This window comes from Sander lucioperca, chromosome 6, assembly GCF_008315115.2.
Source record: "Sander lucioperca isolate FBNREF2018 chromosome 6, SLUC_FBN_1.2, whole genome shotgun sequence".
In the NCBI taxonomy this organism is placed as follows: Eukaryota; Metazoa; Chordata; class Actinopteri; order Perciformes; family Percidae; genus Sander; species Sander lucioperca.
Genome location: NC_050178.1, coordinates 30,412,731 through 30,438,368, shown reverse-complemented (window position 1 = coordinate 30,438,368; position 25,638 = coordinate 30,412,731). Strand labels below are relative to the sequence as shown.

The window sequence follows — 25,638 nt, the reverse complement described above, 5'->3', positions numbered from 1 at the left end:
GCATTCAGATGTGCACGGTTGGATGGATCTTGAATATTAATAATATGTGGTGTGTGTGTGTGTGTGTGTGTGTGTGTGTGTGTGTGTGTGTGTGTGTGTGTACAAAAACAATTAAGTTAGAGCTGATGTGACACTTACACACATCACAAATCAATAAATAGTTTTAATTATATTTTCAGTATAAATTCACTCTGGTCAAATATTAACATTTTAATGAATAAAAACTAATTGTCAACATCAAGAAAAAAAGTGAAATTTGATATTTATTCTCACAATAAAAATAACATGAGTACATTAATGATTAAAAATAATAAATAAAAATAGCTGATTGGTTGATCTACTGCGACAGGTTGCTGAGGCTCCGATTGGAGGAGAGGAAATTACCATCCAAGCTCGGCACAGTTTAACTTAGTAATTAGTTATTACATTGGAATAGTGTGTGTGTGTGTGTGTGTGTGTGTGTGTGTGTGTGTGTGTCTGGGCAAATTCTGGGATTTTGCTTTTTGCTTGCTCCCAGAGGCCTCTGCGTCTCTGTCGTGCGTATTCCCGGTAGTAGACAGAGACATGATGTGCACACAGAGAAGCAGGCAGGCAGGCAGACAGACAGACATGCAGAGAGAGAGAGAGAGAGAGAGCGTGCAGCCAAAGTTGTGTGAGGTAAGTGTTGAAGAAGCCTAAATGCCAGAACGTCAAGTTTACAGCTAATTATTAACGGCTAATAACGGCAAGTGACCGAGGCCCCGGTTTCCGGGGACAGTCCCCGGTTTTGGTGACCTGTCCCCGGCTGTAGCTGTCCCCGGAAATGTACGAGGTTTTCACTGTGACTGAAAGACCCGAAATTGGAATGAAATAGTTGTGTAGCCCCATACGATGCTAAAATTATTGTTTATTTACATTGAGTCTGGTGGGTTTAGCAAACGCAATTTCGCAGACCTTTTATGTTTAAAAAAAAGGATCTTACTCTTTAACAGAAAGGTTGACCTCCTTCGAAATCCTTTCCATAATGTTGTCAGACACTTTGAATATTAATCTGAGTCTGTCAGTGGCAAAACAGCCACTTTTATGAACGTAAAAACAAGCTTTAGTAGGCCTACAATTGACGTCCTATTAACTTACATTGTAGCTTGTTTCGCCGTTGCCGACTGCAGTGATTTTGTTACCAACAGTCACCTGAACTAAACAGTTCACATCTCCTGCAAAACTCATTCACAGCAACACAGTTCTTAACACACGTCTCAAAACAGGCTCAGTGCAGCCAAACGCTATGAACAATCCTCACTGAGACAACACACACACTGTCACTCAGAACACACTGAGAGTAAAAACACTAGCAGCAAACACCAATACAGAAAATACTGACGTTCTCATCTTTACAGTTTGAACATTTGAAGTGACTTCACACTACTCAATAGTTTCTTTAAAGAAAAGATATTGATTTTATGTAATATATATATACATATGCGTCTGTCCAGCATCATGCAGCAAGTTTTCTTCATCACACTGGATGTCTGAATCATCTCTAAATACAAATGGTTGTGGTGTTTCCATTGCTTTCACCTCCATTACTTTCTGAAAAACAGTAAGAACGCTGTTTTACTATTGTGAAGACATAGTGTTTTTCAAAAAAAATCCATAGCTGTGTATATAACCTCAGACATCTTACCTGAACATATTGGCATATTTGCTCTTTTACCTGTTTCTCTCAAACAGTACAGTGTATAATTGTTTCATTGTTATTTGGTGTTTGTGTACAAAAAATGCTTTCTGAGCTTTCTCTGTCTAAATACTGTATATGTTCACTAACTAGTCTAAAACAAGACACTTGCTAAGGCTTTCAGCTAAAATTGTAATCAGCAGTGTTTGATAGGCTCCAGACTGAAATCTTTTCTGTTTTGAATGTGTGGTTAACAGTTTTGACAGCAGTGTGTTAGCATTTGAAGTGCTGTGAATCCAGTGTTGTGCAGGTCCCTGAACTTTATAATGTATTCTCATTTAAACTATTTATGTCAGCACAAATATTTTTTGTAAATTGCTTAGCCAGTGTATTCCACCATAATGGTTATTATATTGCCAGATTCCAGACAATCCCACTTATAAATCTGAATATATATTTATACTTTCAAATGACGCTGTGCAATGCAATGTGTCTGTTTTATTAATGTGTGTGCAGAGCACATGTATGCTAAGGCCAATTCACTCGTACGTTGAAATAGCTAATCCCGTCTAATTTTCGCCAGTCCATGCTGTATTTGGTGTGTGTGTGTGTGTGTGTGTGTGTGTGTGTGTGTGTTAAAGTAAGGGAACAAGTCAGTGTCAGTGGTTAATAACAACAAATTATATGAAGTGCTTTCATGTCGACACTGTTTATACTTCAAGAGAAAACGTGTGTTGAAATTAACATATTTGTTGTGCATCTTTGTTATTATAACACCCTGCACTTCATTGTGAGAAGCAGCTAGCAGAGGAAAGGCTGCTGGCCAACCTGTCCACCCTCCTGGCTGAGGAGCCAACCTCTTCAGTAAGGGTATATGAAATTGAAATAATTCATCTTTTTTTCTCACATTCTAATAAATGTACTTATTTAAATAATATATTACAGAATATGTTTATGTGAACAGTTGTATGAGCTAACAGCTGTTGTTATTCGACTCAATAGTATTTAAAGTAATTTATAGTAATTAGTAAATGTTTTTTTTCACCGGATAAGCGGACAGAGGTGCGTCCATGTAAATTGACCCCCTGCTACCCGACACCGGATAAGCGGACGAATTTGTATGGATGGAACCTGACACCAAGACCAAGGACCCCACTGCCCTCCATCCTCATCGAGTCTGGCACCCCAAAGGTGGAGGAGGCGGAAGAGGAGGCAGAGGAGGAAGAGAAGGATGACAGGGAGGAGGAGGAGGAAGAAGAGGAAGAGAAGGATGACAGGGAGGAGATCCGGGAGGCTGAGATGGTGGAGGCTGAGTGCGAGCAGCAGAAGCCGGTAGACAGCGCTCAGAAGGCGTATTCAGGAGCAGGAGACCCCGCGGATAGAGTCTCCTACGAGCTGCCCTGGGTGGAGAAATACAGGCCGGTCAAACTGAACCAGATCGTGGGGAACGAAGAGACGGTGAGTCGGCTGGAAGTGTTCGCCAGAGAGGGAAATGTCCCCAACATCATCATAGCAGGTTAGATACTATGAATATCTGTTTAATCTTAATAATCTGACATCATTAGGTTAGAGACTTGAAATATCGCGTGTCTGTGTGTCTCTGTGTGTGTGTGTGTCTGTGTGTGTGTGTGTGTGTGTGTGTGTGTGTTGTTGTGCAGGTCCTCCAGGAACAGGGAAGACCACCAGCATCCTGTGTTTGTCCCGGGCGCTGCTGGGAGCCTCCATGAAGGACGCCGTGCTGGAGCTCAACGCCTCCAACGAAAGGTAACAGGATATGCAAGTCAGAGCGTAGCCATACAAGACCAGGGCCCCCTTCAGCCCCGACCACACGGACAACACGGTCATTTAAACCGTGATTATGTTCTAAAGCACGAATAAATGACCATCCAACACTCAACAGCTGATTGGTTAGAGTTAGAGTATCTACTACGCTTTCATCTAAACTGCAAACAATGGATCTAACTTTATTCAGTTTATTTACACATACTTGAACATTAAAATGATACAGTCTATAATGTGAAAGAGAAATGTCGCTACAGCAAGTGTCTGTCACTGCCCGATGTGAGTCGAGTGCAGATGTGAGTCGCACATGCTCAGATTTAAACTGTTTACGGCATAACGTGTCATACTGAAATTTGTGAAATCTATAAAATAATAAACGTTTCTCTTTACATACAATAACAGAAGATGGTAATCATTTCAAAAACGTTGTAGCTATCTATGACGGTTTGGTTGCTAATGTAAGCTCAAAATGCCATTCAAGTGACAGCCTTTGTTGTGTTTGATTAACTTTTAGCTAGCAGTCATTTCAAAAATGTTTTAGCTATCTATGATTGTTTGATTGCTAACGTTAGCTCATAGACTGTGCGTTAGCTCAAAAAGCCGTTAGCATCTTGTAGGCTACTGTCTTTAATGTCTTAACACACACTGACTTTAACAATGTTTGCTGTTGTGTCTTTAGGGGAATCGAAGTGGTGAGGAACAAGATCAAGATGTTTGCTCAGCAGAAAGTCACGCTGCCCAAAGGACGACACAAGATCATCTTCCTGGACGAAGCCGATAGGTCAGAGAACTAGCTGCAATTTTACCCTAAAACCACCACATGTAAATAATCAGGACTTTACTCACCAGACTCCATGTAAATGATCAGTACTTTTATCAGCGTAAAACACACTTTATTCAAAGTGGACAGAAACTAAATAAAACTGCCCAAAGACGTCTTGGTTCATCTTTCCACTGTTCCAGCAATCACTACTCTGGTTTGGTTGAAATAAACCCTTAATTCACCCATTTACATGTGTAAATATGCTGGCTCTATACACGCTAAAAGCCATGATTATTTACATGGAGTCTGGTGGAAATAAATCCTTAATTCACAGAAGATGATCTGATTGTGTCTCGGTGTCACGCAGCATGACGGACTGCGCCCAGCAGGCACTGCGGAGGGTCATCGAGATCTACTCAAAGACGACGCGCTTCGCTCTGGTGTGCAACACGTCAGATAAGATTATCGAGCCCATCCAGTCGCGCTGCGCCGTGCTGCGCTACGCCAAGCTGACAGACGGGCAGATCCTGGCACGCCTGCAGGACGTCGTCCAGAAGGAGGAGCTGTCGGTGTCTGCCGGCGGTCTGGAGGCCGTCATCTTCACCGCACAGGGAGATATGAGACAGGTAGGAGACAGACAGACAGGTGTTGTGCTGACTTCCTGTGTGTTGTGCTGACTTCCTGTGTCTTGTGCTGACTTCCTGTGTCTTGTGCTGACTTCCTGTGCGTGCTGCAGGCGCTAAATAACCTTCAGTCGACCCACTCCGGCTTCGGCTTCATCAACAGTGAGAACGTGTTCAAAGTGTGCGATGAGCCCCACCCTCTGCTGGTGAAATCCATGCTGGAACACTGCGTGGCGGGCGACATTGACCAGGCGTACAAAGTGGTGGAGTCGCTGTGGGCGCTCGGATACTCGCCAGATGACATCATCGGGAACATTTTCCGGGTTTGCAAGGTCCTCCCCATGGCCGAGTACCTCAAGCTGGAGTTCATCAAGGTGAAGCTCCGCCCACTAAACACACACACACACACACACACACACGCACGCACGCACGCACACACACACACACACACCATGGTGTAATCGTGGTTAACAGTGTGATGTGTTTCTGTGCTGCAGGAGATAGGTTACACTCACATGAGGATATCTGAAGGCGTGAACTCTCTGCTGCAGATGGCCGGGCTGCTGGGGAGACTCTGCAGCAAGACGGTACCCCCCGCTGCCAGCTGAAGGAACTGCTGCACGCTAACGTTGATCACACTGACACCAGAGACTAGAAATAAATCACCTGTTCACTGATCAGTGTCCACACGTTCTGTTGAACCTGACTCAGAGCTGGATCTGGGCTTAAAGGAGAACTTTCCCAACAATTTCTGAAACTGGTTCAGTATTAAACAAGAAACAAGCTGTAATGTAACCCGAAATCACCATCACCAAACCCACCAGACTCCATGTAAATAATCAGGACTTTTATCATGGTAAAACACACTTCTTTCAAATTGGACAGAAACTAAATAAAACTACCAAAAGCCGTCTTGGTTTTATCTTCCCACTGTTCCAACAATCACCACTCTGGTGACTCACATAGAGTCTGGTTGAAATAAAGCCTTAATTCACCCATTTACATGTGGAAATATGCTGCCTCTATACACGCTAAAAGTACTGATTATTTACATAGAGTCTGGTTGAAATAAAGCCTTAATTCACCCATTTACATGTGGAAATATGCTGCCTCTATACATGCTAAAAGAGTGTGTGTGTGTGTGTGTGTAGAGCTAATGGAGACACCAGCACACATTTTGAATAAAGACTGATACATATGCTTTTATTTATAAAACAAGCTTAGGTGGCAATGTTGTCCCCCCAGAACTGGCCCTAACACAGGAAGGCTTGGGCTGACTTCATCCACCTCAAACAAGGTCATGTCACACACACACACCACTCACACACACACACACACACACCCACACCACTCACTCACACACACACACACACACCACTCACACACACACACACACACACCACTCACTCACTCACACACACACCACTCACTCACTCACACACACACCACTCACTCACTCACACACACACACACAAACTTTGATTCCCTTGCGTCCTCTCACTGATCTTGATGTCACTGATGTAAACTTTAGTCTTATGTCAGCTGGTCTTATGAGAACCTACACACAAAGACCTGTAAACAGAGAGATAGTGTCAGTAAAGCATTTTGTATTGATCAATACAAAATAAAAACAATATAAAAATGAAAATAACAAACTTATGAAGAGGATGAAAAGGTTGGAGGCCTCACCTTTCTCAAATGTTCTGTCCAGATGCTGCTGAGCCAGTTTCAGGTGTCTTCGCAGCCTCTCCAGTTCCCGCGATGAAGCCTCGTCGCCAAAGGACTCGCAGCCCGAGTCTCCCTGCTTGTCCCTGAAGCCCATTTTCCCCGACGGGTCCTTCTTCAGAGCCGTGTGGTAGCCTGGAGGTGTAGATGGCTGGCGGTGGGGGGTGGGAGGCTGCGTCTGCCGTGGGGTGGGAGGCTGAGGCAGCCGTGGGGTGGGAGGCTGAGGCAGCCGTGGGGTGGGAGGCTGAGGCAGCCGTGCGCAAAGCCAGTCCCGGATACCGCTGATGCTGAGGTGAAGGATCTCCAACATGGTGAAGAGCAGACACAGGGCGCTGACGCCATACATAATGCGCAGGAAGGTGGTTTTCTCTGTTGGGCGCGAGACGAAGCAATCCACTTTGTATGGGCAAGGGGAGCGTGTGCATACGTACGCCGGGGCCACCTCCAGTCCATAAAGGATGTACTGTCCGAACAGGAACGAGGCCTCAAAGATGGCACGCAACAGCAGCTGAAACAGGTAGACCTTCATCAGGCCATTGCGCTTGATGCAACGTTTTCCGCCGTGCTTTTTGCTGGGCTTCTCCGTGACTTCTGCCTCAATCTCTTCCAGGGTCATGGGTTCCTCCTCCTCATTATCCTCCGCACCGCGGCTCACTATCGGCATCCTCTTCCTGCCCCGCGGCCGGTAGTCATTGTCCTCCATGCGGGCAATCTTATGCATAGCAAAGCCGAGGTACATGATGGAGGGGGTGGCGATAATAATCACCTGAAATGCCCAGAAGCGAATGTGTGACAGTGGCGCAAACGCATCGTAGCACACGTTCTCGCAACCGGGTTGCAGCGTGTTACACACAAAATTACTCTGTTCATCAGAGTAGATTGACTCGCCCCCGACCGCAGTAAGCACGATTCGAAAGACGATGAGGAGGGTCAGCCATATTTTGCCCACGAAGGTTGAGTGGTTGGAAATCTCGTCCAACAGGCGCGTAAGGAAATCCCAGCTCATTTTGCCTCTGCAGCAGAAGGGAAGCTCTCAAACCTGTGCAGAAAAGGAGGAGATGACAAGATGATTATTTAGATGTAAAAGAGCATGTGGAAGGTAATATTTAGCAGTCACTGCAGACATTTGGTCTCAACTACATATCAATATTCATAACACAAATCAATATACCCAAGCCATATGAAGGACAGCATTTCACAGATATGATTGTTAGCAAACAAATTATTAAGAATGATACGGACATGTATTAGAATGACTTCAAATGTAAATAAATGCAACATTTTTCATTCAAATCGAATGTAATGATCGACCTAAATTAATTGAGTTATTCATTTTGGTACACCACATTTCACCTGTGCCACAGGTAGCCAATGTGTAACATTAAAAGATGATTTATAAAATCATGCCAACAATTATTATTTTAATAGCTTAGTATTCTATGCAAAGAAAATAAGGTATGTAGAAAGGCTTTAGGCTGTGTTACACCTTAATGTAGGCCCAGTTTAATATGCAACTTCATTTTATACAATATATGTAATATATTACATGTCCCTGGACTCCCTGGACTCTCTGCTCCGTCTCTCTCAGTTAATGGGTCCATAGTGTTAGAATATATTTTGTGAAAGTGTTAAGAAAAGGTTTTAGAGTTCATGGGGCTGACCTCAGTGCCTCTGTTTCCCTGAGTTATGAGAGACCATCTAGTTTTACAGTGATTAGACATTATAAAGGAAGGGTGAGAAAGAAACTCTCTGATAAGGGGGGGGGACGAGGCAACAATGGTCAGCACTATGCAAGCGCGGGATTTGTGACACTGTATGGAAATGACCTGGCTCTCATGAAAACTCCTTAAAGTTTGCTGGAGATTAAAACACAGGTGTTCAAAATCCAACAATAGAGGCATGCTTCTTCTGAGCTGAGAATTGGAAGTCAAGGTCATGTTTTTATACAGTGTTACAAATTAGTCAGGAGCCGGCTGGAGCCAGAGGATCTGGACTGGATCCAAACTGATGAGAGCACCACCAGGGATGGGACAGAAATGGATAAATAGACAGTATTTTTTTTTTTTAGAATTGGAGTCAGATTCAGTCTGGCCTTTTTAGGGCCAGACCGGTCAAAACGGTTACATTTTAGCTTAAAATCCTACAATAGCTTAAAAAAACTTTGGAAGACCCCTGCTCTAAAGATTGTCAAAACAGAGTAATAGGGCCAATAGTAAAAAAACAAAAAAAAAGAGGCAATGCAGAGCTTCTGTGGTTTCTGTGACCAGGTTGGTATAACTTCTGCTGAGTAAACACAGTACCATAAACTACCAGGCTTGGGCCAAGTAAATAAGCTACAGCTGTGTTTGTGATTTTGTAGACTGTATCATTCTATCTCTCATTTTAAGACTTTCACTACTTTTACATCTTCAATTGTCTTTTAGATCAACAAGGTGCATGTTGTCATAGACCAACAAACGTTCTGCTTTCAGGCCTGTTTAGAATGTGTTTTGCTGCTGCGGTTAAAGAATGTCCTATGTGTGTGAAATCACAAATCTTGGCATCTCTGCTATTAAAACTCTGCAGCGGCCGAACTCAGATTACCACAAGATTAAGCAAGTATCAAGTAGGCATGGGCCGTAACATTTTGAGTTACAGAGGGGATACACATTATATCAGGCCGTTTTTTCACCTGATTTAATGTGTACCCCCTGCCCTAACATGCAAAGTGAATGTGTGTTATTTTCTGTGTTCTTTTGGTCACAATGAACAACCTGATGATAATATGGAGATGTCTGCCTACAGTATATGTAGCTAGCTAAGGTGCATGGCAATATGAAACTTTGAAAAACACTGTTGATTAATCCACAATACTAAACGACGCAAACAATTCACACGTTGCCTTAATGTAACAGACAAATAAACGTATTTATGTAGACAAATGGGTCCCTTGTTGGATAACCCTGTCGAGTCTTCCACGTTGCTATTTGTTCCATTTAAGATGTGAATTCCAAGTGCAGCAGTTAAACTCCGCTTCTCTGAGTGCAGTCCCGCGGCCAGGTCACGAACATCCTTGCGGGGTTAAGTGCCTTGGCACGTTATTATTAAAGAGTAAAGTACAGGGTCTAACAGTTCTGTTAGAAACCACATTAAACCAGTCAAAATAACAACTGCACAAGATGTCGTTTTGCACGTACATATAACTTAAGAAAAGATTTAAAATAGCCTACAACTTACCTCAAGAATTCTACCAGCAGTCACCACTAGCGCGAATTCTCTCCAGACTTTTTTTTTTTTTTTTCCCGAAATGCACTTGAACTCGTTTACAGTCGTTGTCAGTCGGCATCTGGTCGGCAGCAACAGCCTGTCGTCCTTACTAGCTACTTACGTGAAGCTAAATTATATATATATATATATATATATATATATATATATATATATATATAAAATTGTCAGCTCTGCAGAATGCATAATACTAAATAGTGACGTGTCGGTTTTATGTTTTGTCTGTATTTATTATGTGTTAGTGTCATACATACATTTCATTTGAGATCTTGTTTATGCACCAGACTTGAGAGCCCACACCCTCCTTCCAATTCTCAGCTGCAAATGCTGGAATGAACTACAAAAAACCCTGGAACTCAAAACCCTTATCCCACCAACTGCCTTTAATGTAGGCCTACATCTGTCTGAGCTACTGTCCCATCACTGTACGTGCTGACTGCTTAACTTAAACCAACTGTGATTGACATCTATGTGGCTGTCCTGAATGAATAAAGACTGATACATATGCTTTATTTATAAAACAAGCTACCATCCAAAACGCATTCAGATGTGCACGGTTGGATCTTGAATATTAATAATATGTGGTGTGTATGTATAAAACAATTAAGTCAGAGCTGATGTGATACTTACACACATCACAAATCAATAAATAGTTTTAATTATATTTTCAGTATAAATTAGATTCACTCTGGTCAAATATTAACATTTTATTGAATAAAAACTGATTCTCAACATCAAGAAAAAAAGTGAAATTTGATATTTATTCTCACAATAAAAATAACATGAGTACATTAATGATTAAAAATAATAAATAAAAATAGCTGATTGGTTGATCTACTGCGACAGGTTGCTGAGGCTCCGATTGGAGGAGAGGAAATTACCATCCAAGCTCGGCACAGTTTAACTTAGTAATTAGTTATTACATTGGAATAGTGTGTGTGTGTGTGTGTGTGTGTGTGTGTGTGTGTGTGTGTGTGTGTGTGTGTGTGTGTGTGTCTGGGCAAATTCTGGGATTTTGCTTTTTGCTTGCTCCCAGAGGCCTCTGCGTCTCTGTCGTGCGTATTCCCGGTAGTAGACAGAGACATGATGTGCACACAGAGAAGCAGGCAGGCAGGCAGACAGACAGACATGCAGAGAGAGAGAGAGAGAGAGAGCGTGCAGCCAAAGTTGTGTGAGGTAAGTGTTGAAGAAGCCTAAATGCCAGAACGTCAAGTTTACAGCTAATTATTAACGGCTAATAACGGCAAGTGACCGAGGCCCCGGTTTCCGGGGACAGTCCCCGGTTTTGGTGACCTGTCCCCGGCTGTAGCTGTCCCCGGAAATGTCCGAGGTTTTCACTGTGACTGAAAGACCCGAAATTGGAATGAAATAGTTGTGTACCCCCATACGATGCTAAAATTATTGTTTATTTACATTGAGTCTGGTGGGTTTAGCAAACGCAATTTCGCAGACCTTTTATGTTTAAAAAAAAGGATCTTACTCTTTAACAGAAAGGTTGACCTCCTTCGAAATCCTTTCCATAATGTTGTCAGACACTTTGAATATTAATCCGAGTCTGTCAGTGGCAAAACAGCCACTTTTATGAACGTAAAAACAAGCTTTAGTAGGCCTACAATTGACGTCCTATTAACTTACATTGTAGCTTGTTTCGCCGTTGCCGACTGCAGTGATTTTGTTACCAACAGTCACCTGAACTAAACAGTTCACATCTCCTGCAAAACTCATTCACAGCAACACAACTCTTAACACACGTCTCAAAACAGGCTCAGTGCAGCCAAACGCTATGAACAATCCTCACTGAGACAACACACACACTGTCACTCAGAACACACTGAGAGTAAAAACACTAGCAGCAAACACCAATACAGAAAATACTGACGTTCTCATCTTTACAGTTTGAACATTTGAAGTGACTTCACACTACTCAATAGTTTCTTTAAAGAAAAGATATTGATTTTATGTAATATATATATACATATGCGTCTGTCCAGCATCATGCAGCAAGTTTTCTTCATCACACTGGATGTCTGAATCATCTCTAAATACAAATGGTTGTGGTGTTTCCATTGCTTTCACCTCCATTACTTTCTGAAAAACAGTAAGAACGCTGTTTTACTATTGTGAAGACATAGTGTTTTTCAAAAAAAATCCATAGCTGTGTATATAACCTCAGACATCTTACCTGAACATATTGGCATATTTGCTCTTTTACCTGTTTCTCTCAAACAGTACAGTGTATAATTGTTTCATTGTTATTTGGTGTTTGTGTACAAAAAATGCTTTCTGAGCTTTCTCTGTCTAAATACTGTATATGTTCACTAACTAGTCTAAAACAAGACACTTGCTTAGGCTTTCAGCTAAAATTGTAATCAGCAGTGTTTGATAGGCTCCAGACTGAAATCTTTTCTGTTTTGAATGTGTGGTTAACAGTTTTGACAGCAGTGTGTTAGCATTTGAAGTGCTGTGAATCCAGTGTTGTGCAGGTCCCTGAACTTTATAATGTATTCTCATTTAAACTATTTATGTCAGCACAAATATTTTTTGTAAATTGCTTAGCCAGTGTATTCCACCATAATGGTTATTATATTGCCAGATTCCAGACAATCCCACTTATAAATCTGAATATATATTTATACTTTCAAATGACGCTGTGCAATGCAATGTGTCTGTTTTATTAATGTGTGTGCAGAGCACATGTATGCTAATGCCAATTCACTCGTACGTTGAAATAGCTAATCCCGTCTAATTTTCGCCAGTCCATGCTGTATTTGGTGTGTGGTGTGTGTGTGTGTGTGTGTGTGTTAAAGTAAGGGAACAAGTCAGTGTCAGTGGTTAATAACAACAAATTATATGAAGTGCTTTCATGTCGACACTGTTTATACTTCAAGAGAAAACGTGTGTTGAAATTAACATATTTGTGCATCTTTGTTATTATAACACCCTGCACTTCATTGTGAGAAGCAGCTAGCAGAGGAAAGGCTGCTGGCCAACCTGTCCACCCTCCTGGCTGAGGAGCCAACCTTTCAGTAAGGGTATATGAAATTGAAATATTCATCTTTTTTTCTCACATTCTAATAAATGTACTTATTAAATCCTGCTACCCTCTGATATATAAATGTGTCCTGAGCTATGGCTATGCCTCGACCCCCCCCTCTGATATATAAGTCTCGAGGATTGTGCAGACCTCGCCCTCCCTTCTGATACTTATAAAGTAGCTCTGAGCATGTTGCCAACACCTCCCTCTGATATAATAAAGATATCTGACTCTATCTCGGCGCTCACCCCCTCCCTCTGATATATAAACGGTCTATTCTCGAGCAGGTGCATACCCCTCCCTCTGATATATAATAGGATGATCTTGAGCAGGTATGCAGACTCTCCCTCTGATCTCATCTCGAAGGAAGAAAACCATTCGCTAGTGTTGTATCTTTGTCCCGAAGAATCCGGCATGACGAACGCAGAGCGCTGCACTGGACATCACGGTGAGTAGAATACAGCTTGCTTATTTAATCTACTGGTAGAAACCCATTCCAGAAGATACTCGGACATACCTCAAACTACTACTGCCGCTGACTCGTATCCGGATCCCTAAAATCCCGGATTGTGCGCTTCGGATTTACTGCCTGAATATGGCTGGCTTTTTTGAGACCTGGGGTCTGGGTTTCTTGCCGAACTGTAAACACCTTTTTTCTTCTTCCGCTGGGTGCCTCTATCTGACGTGCGCCGTTGATTACGGTTTTTACGTAGGTGGCGCGTTAATCTGCAGTTCTGGACCTGTGAGAAACGTCTGAGAGGTGCGAGCAGAAAAACTGTTAGTGTCTGTCAGACTTCTTACATCAAAAGATGGCCTTCCTCAGGCCACCCATACTGTTCAATCACAATTCTGATTGTAGTCCTGGTGGTGGTGAGGCCACCTTAAACGATACATCACCCATCACCCGCTTGTCGCAACGTCATCTGCGATCAAACATCTGGAGAATACTCGAGGGTTGATCAAGGAATCCTAACGACAGAGTCTATCCCCGAATGCGCACCCTTCCAGGTCACGCGCAACACGGAACGTACATGTCACACTGCGTTTACGTCTCTAATGGATTTATATTGAGTTTTCATGACTGTGAGGAGGTGGCACTCCCTAGTCAGCGAATCTCAACCTTGCATGCAGGATTCATTCGTGCCTGACACCCCAAATATCTGTTCCTAGCATATGTAAAACTCAGATGTTATTACTCTCTTGTCCTGCACACTGTGAAAGGCTAAAGAAGTTTCCGTAGTTTTTTACGTTAGACCCATTACAAGACAGTTTTCCAACAAAAAGGAGAATAGGAAGAGCATGTCTGGAGGCAGGGCCTGACTCCAAAACATGTGAGGCCAGCGTAGTTTTCGACTATAACGTACGGGACTGCAAAGCAAGGACAGCTCCAGCTAAACATCTTGTTGGGTTCCCAGCATGCGACCCTTTATCCAGCCTACTTATGGGTTATAACTCTTAAGACTTAATATGTTTGGCATATTGATGGGGGATTTGTTTGAGACATGAGGGTAAACTCAAGGCCCTATGCGCGAATTTGGTCAAATAGTTTTTCTCCCTCTCCTTGTCTTGCTCGGCATCATTCTTGCCTCACTTTTTTTTTGCTTACCATGTTAAAACCATTAAACTAAAATGAAAAATACCTTCTGTGCGTTGTCGCCTTCAGTCTCTTTAGTGTTCGACTTGGTTAATTGACTGAGTATGGGACGAGGATTTCCAGCAGACTATCCTAACCCATGGTTATCGGCTTATCGTCAGCAAACCCACAAAAATCTCGGAGTTCCAGTGCATCCCTAGTTAACGAACCACGCTGACTCTATTGGGACCCTTAGCTTATTCCAACACCCGTAACCCCCATAGTCCAGACATACCCGTCTCCGTGTACTATACTATAAGGCTTGCCTGCAAAGCAAATCCTCCGCCAGTAGCAAAGTACAGAGCTTCACCTTCTGAAATATAGTTCCCCGGTTTGTTTACGGTTCGAAGATGGCTGTGTCTCAATGTTGACGTTTGTTTCGTTGCGGGGGGGAACTACGATGTGTGACTCCTAACAAATTACAACATTGTAAATAGGAACATGTTACTGGCGCTTATTTTTTCTGGTCACTTATTGGCAGTAGGTCTCTAGTTGGAACTCATTTACTACCTGTAGGTTCCTGTGCTATAGCTAAGTTCTACCGGTGGCGTCGTTCGCCTGTCAGACCGTTTATACCACATACTACGCACTTGACACGAGAACGGGGATTGTATGGCTTTTTCTGTTTCATAGCTCTGGGGTTACGGTTAATAAGCTAAAAGCTCCCCCAATAATCCATCACGTGTTTCCTTTTAAGAATAGTTGTAACTTTTATTTTTATTTAAGGGTCGTTAATTGTGACATGGCGTCGTCCGGCTTATTCTCTCATTGGTAGACAGGTAGGCACACATGTACATATGCCTTGTTCCCCAACCCTCAGAAAGTCGCGAGGTCTCAATCCGACCTTCGCACGGTATTTTTCGTCCTGCATTCCCCCCCCCCGTCCTCCCCCTCCGCCCACCCCCTCCCTCTCTCTGCCTGTTCATGCCTCAGCTTTCCTGCTCCAATATAGGCATAAATGCCCAACTAAAACAGAATTGCTGACAGCAGCCTCCCTTGTCATCTTCTCCTCTGTTTTTCTCCTGTTTCCCCCGTCAGGTATAACCTATCTAAGATGACAGCGTGCGTCGTCTGTTGGGGGTTCCGGAGCGCCTGCTCCGCCGTGTCTCTTTCCTTTCCCTTCGTCTTGCTGACCTTGTCGATCCAGGATCTCCTGAACCGTCAGACTCTGCTGTTCCGCCACCCCAACATGGCCATACTCCTCGCCTTGCCCCTGATTTTCCTCTCCTCCCGCGCCCGCGCTTGCTTCGCTTTTCTTACCCACTTTGGGGTAGAATTCTCTCCCTCCTGCTGTAGGGAGGTCTCGCTCGTCTTTCACCCTCCTTCTAATCCGCTCCCCTCGTCCTTCACTTCTCGCTTTCTCTTACCTTCGGCTGTTACGTGCGCGCTGCTTCGCGTGGCTGATCCAGCGCCTCCTGTCAGGTACTGCGCTTCCGAGCATCCAGACACGCGCTCGAGCCGCGGAAAGACAGCAACTGAGAAGCGGTTCGTAGAGCCTTCTTCCCCCATCTCTCTCCTTGACCTGACCTTTCTCCACCTGCTCCCGGAAGAAGTCTCTGCCGATGGGCACGCCTGCATCCTCAGGCAGCAGGCGACAGCCAAGCGCAGGATGCATGGACACATCCGTCCGGAGTCAATCCATCCGGGACTCCTTCGCCGCGTCTCTGGACCCTCTCCGCCGTAACACAGTACTTTCTCGTCTGTCCAATTGTTTTTAATCATTTAAATTTTTTCATTTAAACACTTGCAACGGCTGATTATTAAACTGATTTTTTTGAGCCTTTGTGTAAATCACTTTCTCTGCAATTTCGTCCCACTGCTTTTATGTCTTTTTTGCGGGGTAACGTGGAACATATATAGGAAAGTTAATCATGAACAGATTTAGGGGCCCTAATTTTCTAAACGATAAAGCCTCACAGCTGTGAAGTCGCCTGTGCAAGTGCGTTTCGGGCGTGGCCAAATCCATCTTTGCTAGGTTTGATCAGCTAAACCACAACAATCGTTCTCCGTTCCACCGGGCGCGGACTTCCAAACTAGCAAGACACTTGTGTCGGAGCATTTTGCCCGGGGCAAAATAGGGCCTTGTCCTAAATGCATGTCTTCCATTCATCTCGTCCGGTCCAAAGTGTCTGGGATTACTTTCTGGTCATAAGTCTCTACGTGCATATCAGCGTAGACGGAGTAACTCCCCCAGGAAAAACACACCAGGTTCACCGGTTTACCGTACCGATAGTTGTATATTTGAGAGAACTTTCACACCCTTCACTTCCTAAATTCCATCCCGGCTGTGTTGGGCGAGTCGGCAGAGGAACACACCTGTTGTTTGGCATTATTCTCTGTCGCAAATTTGAAATTACCACCTGTGTGAATCCCTAAGTAGAGAATGACACAAAAGCTAATTTACACCTACCTCTCTAAGTGTTTTGGTCCTCTCCTGCCCCCTGAAAGCGGCTGCCTTGTATTGTAATGAAATGCCTTGAGAAATATGGGATCTGTCCCCGCGTAAGGCACGAGGTTGAGCCTGTGGTTGTGTTTCGATTCATTTATTTTACAACCATAACGTCTACGCCATCTTAAGATTGTCGGCAGGGTCGGAATTCTCCCTCGGGCTTACAATCGGGCCCTAAATTCATCCTGCCGTTGTGAACAGCTTTACACATGCTCTTTTGCTGATCTAATTTTTTCTATGTTGATTTTCATTTTATTGTGTCTGTCACTTGTATTTGGTGACTTTGATGTTGATTGTAGAAATGTGTTTCTCTATACAGTTTTGTTGTGAAGCAACGATTGAACGCTCATGTCCCAAGACAAACTTCTCTCCCCTCTGGTGCACAATATAACTCTATTCCCTATTTCTAGCCTATCTGCTGCTTCAGGCTGACACTACAGCAGACATTAAGAAAACTACCGAAAAATGAGTTGCAGGGTGAGCGCGGATGTCGTTCACGCAGTACTACCGTTACAGACGGTTCGGTCTGAGTCTATGCTGGGATGGAAAAAATGACCGTATACCTCACCCTACAAAACCTAGATTACACCTCTGCCTTTGTCACAACATCAACTAAGCCCTAAAACAAGCTCCTATGACACAACCCCAGTCTCACGGCAGTTCATGTAAATTTCACGTTGAGTTCTTAATCTTTGATCTCGGTTCACCCGTCGGCACGTTTTGCTCCTTTTCCTTTCTCTTCTTTTTTCACGTGTAAATGTCACGTCTAGTTTTAATCTATTGATATGTGTTCACGGGCACGTTTCTTTCTCGTTTTTTTACCTGAAAGGTCACGTGTATTTAAATCTAGTGAGAATGGTTTCACGGTCACGTTTTTCCCTCGTTTTTTTCGTGTTAAATGTCACGTTACTTTTTCTTGGGGAAAGGATGCCGGGAGACAGCCGGAGGACCGGCCGAAACGGGATGCGATATAGCTGGGACGGTGCGGCTTGCGCAGCTCCGGCCCGCTGGGGGACGCCCCAACAAGAATCGTGCTACTGGCGAAGGTTGTGTTTAGCGAAAAACCCTCACGGGAAAGGGCGCCGTAACACCGGGAGACCGGCTGTCGGCTCACGAAATTATTCTTTCCATTAAAATACATTACGTCCATTTTTTGTGCTGCCACCACGTCAAAAATGAAAAACCGTCTAATTCAAGTTCTCATTTTTTTATGATCAACACTAAACTTGTCGGCTGTCAGCGTGTCAGGTTGTCTCTGTGTGTGCTCTGTCTCTGTTCTATGTTGTCGTGTGTGTGTGTTGTGTCTCTGTGTCTGTGTGGGGTGCGTGTGTGTGTGGGAGTACGCCCTATTCTTACCAAGTCAATGCTGTCGAGCCCACGCCCGAGAGGCGGAAATAGCCGTACCGGCAGTGAGAGAGAGAGAAGATGAGCAGAGAGAGCGAGAGAGAGAGGAGAGAGAGAGACGAATCACGGAAGCTCCAGAAGATACAAGACCCCCAAGGGGAGGCCAGCCCGGGACCGGGAAAAAAACCGGCGAGAACCCAGGGGCGGCAAGGCGGGGGCAGCCAGCCGCGGAGGACGGGGAAAAGGGGCTCGTTCCGATTTTCCAATCCTGAGAACCTCCACACCACGGTCCGATAAAAAATCACGGTCTAACAGTTTTTGTGGCGCGTACCGCGCTTCGTACGAACACAGCACAGTCATTAACCGCCTTCTCGTAACTCCCCAGCATTCCCAGTCTGCTGCCGGGAATTCCTCCGACAAAATCCTCGAGACTCAAACGTGACTTTAGAGTAAACAATCATGGCGTTACATGAAGATCGACGCAGTGGCGATAGTTTTTAGCTCTTCTTCTGTCGTTCTCTTAATCCCGAACAACACGTTATCTACATAAACGAAAACGGTCCGCGATGGCGAAGCGACGTGGAGACCCTCTGTCCTCCTCTCTTACCGCCATCTCCCATGGACGATATACGATCTAGTACTCTGTTTTCTCCGCTATTGTATCCTTGGTTTATCACAGTGGCCTCTGTGGTTGCAAAAAACCGCTTAACGGCAACCAGCGAGTAAGTCATAGCAAGACTTGACCCAGGTTCGTTCATGACTTTTTCGACCTCAACTTAGAGGGTTTTCACCCGACGTCACGCTCTTGGCGGCGTATCCCCCTGGAGGTATTAAGAGGAACGTCTGTTCCAGTGTTCCAGAGGTAAGCCCTCGCTACGTCTCCAAGGAGATGCTCAAAAGCGCATAAGCCAAACATGGCAGCGTCGGCCTTTCCCGCAGTGTTTGGCCCTAACGCTTGGTTGGCTCACGATGGGCATTCCCTCATTCGCGCACTAGCAAACAATTTGTTTGCCGCTATTGTAGCAACTCGGCCCTAGCAACACCCTGCGCTGTCATGATCCCTTCTACTCGTCGTGTCGCTTGACAAGTGGCGAATCCGCCTGACCTCGCCGTTTTCACTTTCTCTCTAAACATATTTCATAACGTTAAACCACTGTTTTCAGTTGTTTCCCTCATCGTTACATGCTTCAGCTAACATAAACGATAACATTGGTGATTTAACTGCACCAGGATGATCTCTAATAAGTAATGTTGTACTCCTATCCTACTACTACCTACTAACTAGCCGCGAGCGAGCTGTTAGTCCCTGCAGTTGGTTGCTCAGAGCTATTCCCTAGGGCGTTCATGCCTCACGTTACACACTTTACAGCATACAGCCCTCGGATTGAGCATAACATGCAAGAACCAAGGCGAATTCTAATTGGCTCACCTAATGTCGCAGTACCGTTCTCTGTAGGCTATATAGCCTAGCTATGTATAGATGTTAATACAGCCGCTAGCTACCCCGGATGTGAGCACCTACCTAGCTTCAGTCGTAGAGCCCGTCCTTCTGGGGAAACAGCTAATACTGTTCCATCCACGTACTAACAGTCCTTTTTACGCAAGTCTCACCTACATACATCCCTTCGGAATGTATCGATCACTTCATAAGATAATACCATGGCCGATAGAACCCATGGCGATTACCACCCATGTAGCTATCTCCATTATTTCACCAGGCTAGCCCTACTCGAGCCGCGGCAGGCTGAGCTGCTGCGGCTGCGCGCAGTCCTTGCGTCCTCTGCTTGCCGTCCGTCTATTCACGGTTCATTCTCTGCAAATTAAATAATGCCTGGATTCGTTCTAGTTGACTGTTAAAAACTTGTTAAAACGTAACGTCTTTAACAAGGACCCCTTTCAGTGTTTCGTCGCTGGTAAGTCTTGATTTATACTCCCAGTACACTAGCTATTATCCCGCTGAACATTAAGACTTCTCTCTTCTTAGTCTTTCTGGGCCACTGGGCTGGTGGTGGCGGCAGACCCACCCGCCGTTATCCCACTAGGTACTCACCCACTGGTACGCTTTTTCTCTAGAACTCCGCCGCCTCTCTCCTGGGTGGGGCTTGGGTACCCCTGGCCTGCACGTCTCCCCATATTCGAGGCACTCGGCTGTAACAGCTGACGCTGAGTACAATGGAGATTGTGCGCTTTTGATTACGTTAGTGATGTAGCTCCATGTCTAACACAACAGAAAAGCTCACTCAAACGCATCCCAAGATTGCAAAGCCATATACAGGAAGGACTTGGACCACAATCAAGAAGCTCAACGATATTCGAGAAATTAGTTTATCTGTCGGTCGCATTCAGCCCACGAGTTGGCTCCCTTCTTGGATCCTGTCGATCCGGCTGACGTCTTCCTTCAGTTGCCTATCCAGCATATAGTCCACTACCTGTCTTCTCGCCGGACCCCATTTACCCCTGCGGAACTGACCCCAAATCCTACAACTGTTTTGTGAGGCCCGAAACCAGATGGTGTGTGGATCTGTCGTGAGGGAGCGTAGTAAACACCACACCACACACACACACACAACACCACACCACCCACCAAACACACGACACAACACACACACTCACACACACACACACATCTTTGTCTTACTTCACAACAGCGGCAAGAAACCCTCTCTTAATAAAACATTTAGTTCCCATTTGCACAACCAGAAAATATTTTAAATTCTAGAAACAAAGGTAACACGGACTGAGTTCTGGTTCTGGTTGTGGTTCTTGATCTGGTCTTGGTTTACTTCGGTTGAGCCGCGGAACGGAGAAGACCGTGTTTGGGTCCGTCGCTGTTCCTCCGACTTCGTTCTGCTTAGTCCGACTCAACCTTCAAACACTTGCCAATTCTAAGAAATCTCTGAAAAATTATTATTATTATCGTATTTCGGTTCTGCTCCTGTCGTCCCGGTGCTCTGGCTGTTGTCTGTCTGCTCCTGCCTTGCTCCTGTCTCTGTTCGTGTCATGTTTTATGATGAATGACGAACCAGGAAATCCCGTAGTCGGAGGAAAATGCAACCACGGGGGTAAGTTTTTCGGCCTTAGAGCTCGTAGCTCCTATGGCGCCATGTTGCGAAGGCTACCAGCTCACCACGCTCCCTCGCTTCGCATCCCATTGTCTGCCATAATAACCTTTTTGAACGTCACTTTGACAGAGATACCTTTAGCCTCTGAAGAGTTTCTAAAACCCTATTTGGCCTTTGTTTACTTTCCTAATACAAAATCGACAATGTATCAAAGCCTCCATTACCCTTGTAGCTGCACGTTATGGCTCCGTTAGCAATCAACACATCTCACGTTTTTATAACAATAGGCTACGATCTTGGGTCATAACCCCCGAGACGTACTGGTCTCATATGTAGAGGACTCTCACCTGCTATATCAGATAAGCCGTCTCAGGCGTTTGACACCTTCCATTGCTGTTTACTTTTAATTAACTAATGTAACTATCATATTTTAGGATCATCATCTCGCCTGTTTCCTATTTATCTCCTTACATATACCCTACGCCGCTCCGTCTCGCGTCCTCAGATTGGGAATGATTGTAGACTTTTCCTGGCACCAGCCTACCAGTCAAGACTTCCAACTTTCTCAGACAGTTTTGCCCAACCGTTCACATCTACGTCGTCAAGCTCTTTGGAGTGCTGCTTCAGCGAACGCTCAGCCATCACCGGGAAAGAGACTTCACATGGTCTCCGATCCTCTCCGCCAGAGACCCTATTACCTCTGTCTTCCCATTCTATATACTGACTTCTCTCAACTCTTTTGGCCCCAGCCACGGTAGAAACCATGCGATTCTACTCGAAGAGTAACTCTGGTTCCCAGTATTCGCGGGCAGCCCCGTTCATCCACTCGAGAGTGCGCACAAAGTGCATAAAGCAAACATGGAGCTCGCTTCTCCGCACTTGTCGGCCCCATACGCTGGTTTGTCCCCCCTCTCACGATGGGCATCTCGCGCACCGCAGCATAATTCTTTGTGTCTCGTCGTAGCAACCGGTACCACATGCCCGTCATGACTTCTCCTCTCTCCTGGTCCTCTCAAGGGATGAACTCATGAACCCTGCCCGTTTTGTCATCCTGTCCCTATAATTATTCACCTAACGTAATCCTCACTGTGTTTTCTCACTTGTTCCCTCCTGCATCGTTTTACCTACTCTTTTTGTGTTGTTTTTGGAGCTAACAGAAACGATAGATGTATTTAGCTGGACCAAGGCCAGGATCATTCTAATAACTTTCTGTTGGCGACTAGCGCTAGCTTTTTAAGCTAGCTAATAACGAGCGCTAGCCGTTAGCCTGCAGTTTGGCTTCGAACACTATGCTCATCCTGGCTTCACGCTTACGTCTACCAGCGTTACAGCAGACAGCCCCCGCGGAGGATCATAATAAGAAACCAGGCGATGGAATCCACTATGTCGTTATACATTAATGTAGTCTTACTAACTAGCTATCGTATATGATCCTTCACTCTTGACAGCCTTCGGCCGAGCTAATCCCTGATGTTCTACAACTAGCTAGCTTAGCCGACAGCCCCGCCCAGTTTGGGAACGCCATGACCGTGTACATCCACTAGGCTAACAGGCTTTACAGCACTCTTCTACATACATCCCTTGGATGTATATTAATTCATCAGAGACCCATGTCTCCTAGTAATAGATACACATGGTCGAATCCTAACAACCATTAGTCTTCTCCCTATTACACTACCGGAGCTCATGAGAACCAGTCCCATGTGGACGGGCAGTCTCTCGCGCGCATATCTCCCTCTCCGCGGCTCCTCTGCTTTCGCCGTCCACTATGCGCATCCTCTCATCATGCCACATTTAATAAATTCAGATCGCTCTTCTCAGTGAATGTTCCAAAATGTAAAACGTAATGTTTCTTTAACCAGGAAAGGCCTTTCAGTGTTCGGGCCTGGTAAGTCTTGATACTATCCCGAAACTAAATTATCCGCTGAAATATAAGACCGTTTCTCTTTCTCTAGTTCTGTTCTGGGGCCATTCGGGGGTGGGCCATTTACCCCGCCGTTATCCCTAGGACACGTGGCTTTTAGACTCCGGGGGCGCTCTTCCGTGGGTCCTTGGTATCACCTTGTTTGAGAGGTTTTTTCTACTTCTTCCCTGAATGTGTTTCGACTTCCTGATGCATGCCGTGTGATGTCTACCTAGTGAGCCGGCCCGATCGGCGAGGATATAGGGGGCGGGCCTGGAGGGCTGAGGATCGGGCGGGGGGCCTCTGGGTGTCAGCATCGGGCGGTCGCCTCAGAGGACTCTCTCTGAGGCGGGGTCGTGGCCTGGAGGGCTGTGAGGCGGCGGGGGCCTCCGTCGGTATGCTCAGCGTGGGTGGAGCCTCCAGAGGACCTTCTGAGGGGGCGTGTTGCCCCTGAGGGCTGTGGAGGGGGCTGGGGCCCTATCGTTCTGTGATGTCCAGCGTGGCGGAGCCTCGGTAGTCGATCTTTAGGGGGTGGGTGCTGAGATCTGAACACCGTTGACTGAATTGGGAGGCCAACAAAGAGGCTCTGCTGATTTCGTCTGCGCCGTCCCTCTGACCTCCACTGCTTCTTCCTCATCTTCAGCCCTCTTCATCATCGTCTTTCAAATCGACTGACTGCGTCGACGCACCAGAGTTTCTGATAAGGGGTTTATTTCAATTTCAGTCCTTTAAATACCCATTTTTACAAATTGTCCAATCGTGTTTGTTGTTATTTCCATTGTTCTTTTAAAACAAATTCAAGCCCCCTAAATTTCATCCTCAGCTCCCCCCCCTAAAAATTCTAATAGTAAATACAAAATAACAATAGTTTCCTAATATTGTGTTTTTAAATCAACTTCTAGTGCATTTATCCATCCTTCCCTGAAAAATTTGGCGTTTTTTTGTGATCGTTTCTGGCTAAAACCTTGATTATGATTATGAAATTCCTACGCCAAGCCCCCGCATATTTTGCACAGAAATCTCCAATTTAGGCAGCGAAAGTCATATAAACTCACATTCTTCTTGATAGTTCACATCCACTTCACCCAGTACCGCGGATTGTTCCATGTATCGTTTTTAGTGCTTTCGCTGTTTTCTGTATTTAATGTTTTATCTTCTTTGTATCTGTCTAAGAGTCAGTAATAACGTCCTGTATAAATGTTATTACAATGCGCCGATCAATTGTGTTCTAATTGTTCTATCGTGCATGTCCGAACTCAGGAACGCTGTAAACCACTTTTTAAACTGAGTCAGCCCGTTATCCTAACTTAATTGTTGCCTTTCAAGTTTCCTGTCTTTCATTAAATCAAAGTGCGGCGTATTTGAAAACTGAGCCCCGCATAATAGGCAGTCACTTTTGGCTGCATTTATCGTTGAATTATACGATACTTAATCACTTTTCTGTGGAGGGACTGTGACACACTAGAGTTTGCGAACCAATTACAGTTTCAAAGAAACCTGTGTCGCATCGCCCAGTGCTATGCACCTGTAAACCCGTCAGAGCCTTTTTTACTTTTATTTACTGTTTACACCCATTATCATTTCGTTTGAATTCTGGTTAGTCCATAAAAGTTGCAACTATTGTAGATTTTCTCTATCATGTTTCAATGTTTGCATTCTATCCTCTGTTTATAATAATAAATACATGAATCATGTGGCTTTATCCGTGAAATTTACTGATTTATCGCACTTTTGCAAGGCACTGTGTATCCGTGGTCACATCTCTCTATCTGAGGCCCGACCCCCCTACGGTCTGATCCTAGCATCGCCCCTACTTCGCATGACAAAAAGTCTTTTACTGTACCACTAAAGGTCCCTGACACATGTGTGCGCTCCGTGCTGTTGTCTGCTTATAGAGACCCTACTTAGTGGTTCCCCTAATACTTGTATCTGAAGTCCTCTTTATATAGACCTTTGGGGTCCCCATAATTACTGTAAATCTGAGTCCTCTTGTATAAGACCTTTAGTGGCACCTAATACGGTTACTCTGAAGGAGGAGCAAGAGCACACCATCAACTCAATGCTCTTCCGAGATGCCGGTCCGAATCCGCGTCTGATATTCCTTGCAGCAGCAGGATTGTGGAGGAGTACGTGCCAACATAGTCGCGCCTGTCTTAGACACGACGCAAAGCCGAGTGAAGTGAAAACTACTTAATAAATGGCGGCACTGTTCTATCCAATTTCTAAAATAACATTAACGCATTTCGCTCGGCCATTTAATCGCATCACGATTACCTTGTTATTCTGACAGCCCTACATTATCTTGTTTAACTGTATTACTATTCTATACTATATACTAATATTAGCGACTATTTTTTCACATCTTTTAAACCCGGTTTAACGCCAAATACAAAAGTTGCGTG

The 25,638-nt window shown here is 44.7% G+C and overlaps 2 protein-coding genes across 3 annotated transcripts; one reads left to right on the top strand and one right to left on the bottom strand.

Annotated features, from left to right (window-relative positions):
- The first annotated feature begins 594 nt into the window (after window positions 1-594).
- Window positions 595-5,601, top strand: LOC116063541 (replication factor C subunit 2-like). 2 transcript variants are annotated; one of them, XM_036002531.1, is made up of 8 exons: window positions 595-657; window positions 2,456-2,518; window positions 2,708-3,170; window positions 3,313-3,418; window positions 4,116-4,217; window positions 4,567-4,825; window positions 4,936-5,196; window positions 5,320-5,601. In XM_036002531.1, the coding sequence occupies exons 1-8, from the start codon at window positions 610-612 to the stop codon at window positions 5,428-5,430; spliced, it is 1,413 nt and encodes a 470-aa protein (XP_035858424.1). In that variant the 5' UTR covers window positions 595-609; the 3' UTR covers window positions 5,431-5,601. The 2 variants fall into 2 exon arrangements, with proteins under 2 accessions (XP_035858424.1, XP_031174399.2); XM_031318539.2 differs by having other exon boundaries at window positions 2,456-2,524.
- Window positions 5,602-6,082: 481 nt separating this feature from the next.
- On the bottom strand, window positions 6,083-7,621 carry LOC118495344 (gap junction gamma-1 protein-like). Its single transcript, XM_036002537.1, has 3 exons — window positions 6,512-7,621; window positions 6,290-6,394; window positions 6,083-6,141 (listed from the first exon to the last, which is right to left on the bottom strand). Exons 1-2 carry the CDS (start codon window positions 7,551-7,553, stop codon window positions 6,381-6,383), a joined length of 1,056 nt encoding a protein of 351 aa, XP_035858430.1. The 5' UTR covers window positions 7,554-7,621; the 3' UTR covers window positions 6,083-6,141; window positions 6,290-6,380.
- Window positions 7,622-25,638: the final 18,017 nt, after the last annotated feature.

Coding starts and splice junctions, on each gene's coding strand:
- LOC116063541 (XM_031318539.2), top strand. CDS start 610: ATGCAGAGAGAGAGAGAGAGAGAGAGCGTGCAGCCAAAGTTGTGTGAG. Junction 2,525..2,707: donor AGCCAACCTCTTCAGTAAGG/GTATATGAAATT, acceptor TCACCGGATAAG/CGGACAGAGGTGCGTCCATG. Junction 4,218..4,566: donor TTCCTGGACGAAGCCGATAG/GTCAGAGAACTA, acceptor GGTGTCACGCAG/CATGACGGACTGCGCCCAGC.
- LOC118495344 (XM_036002537.1), bottom strand. CDS start 7,553: ATGAGCTGGGATTTCCTTACGCGCCTGTTGGACGAGATTTCCAACCAC.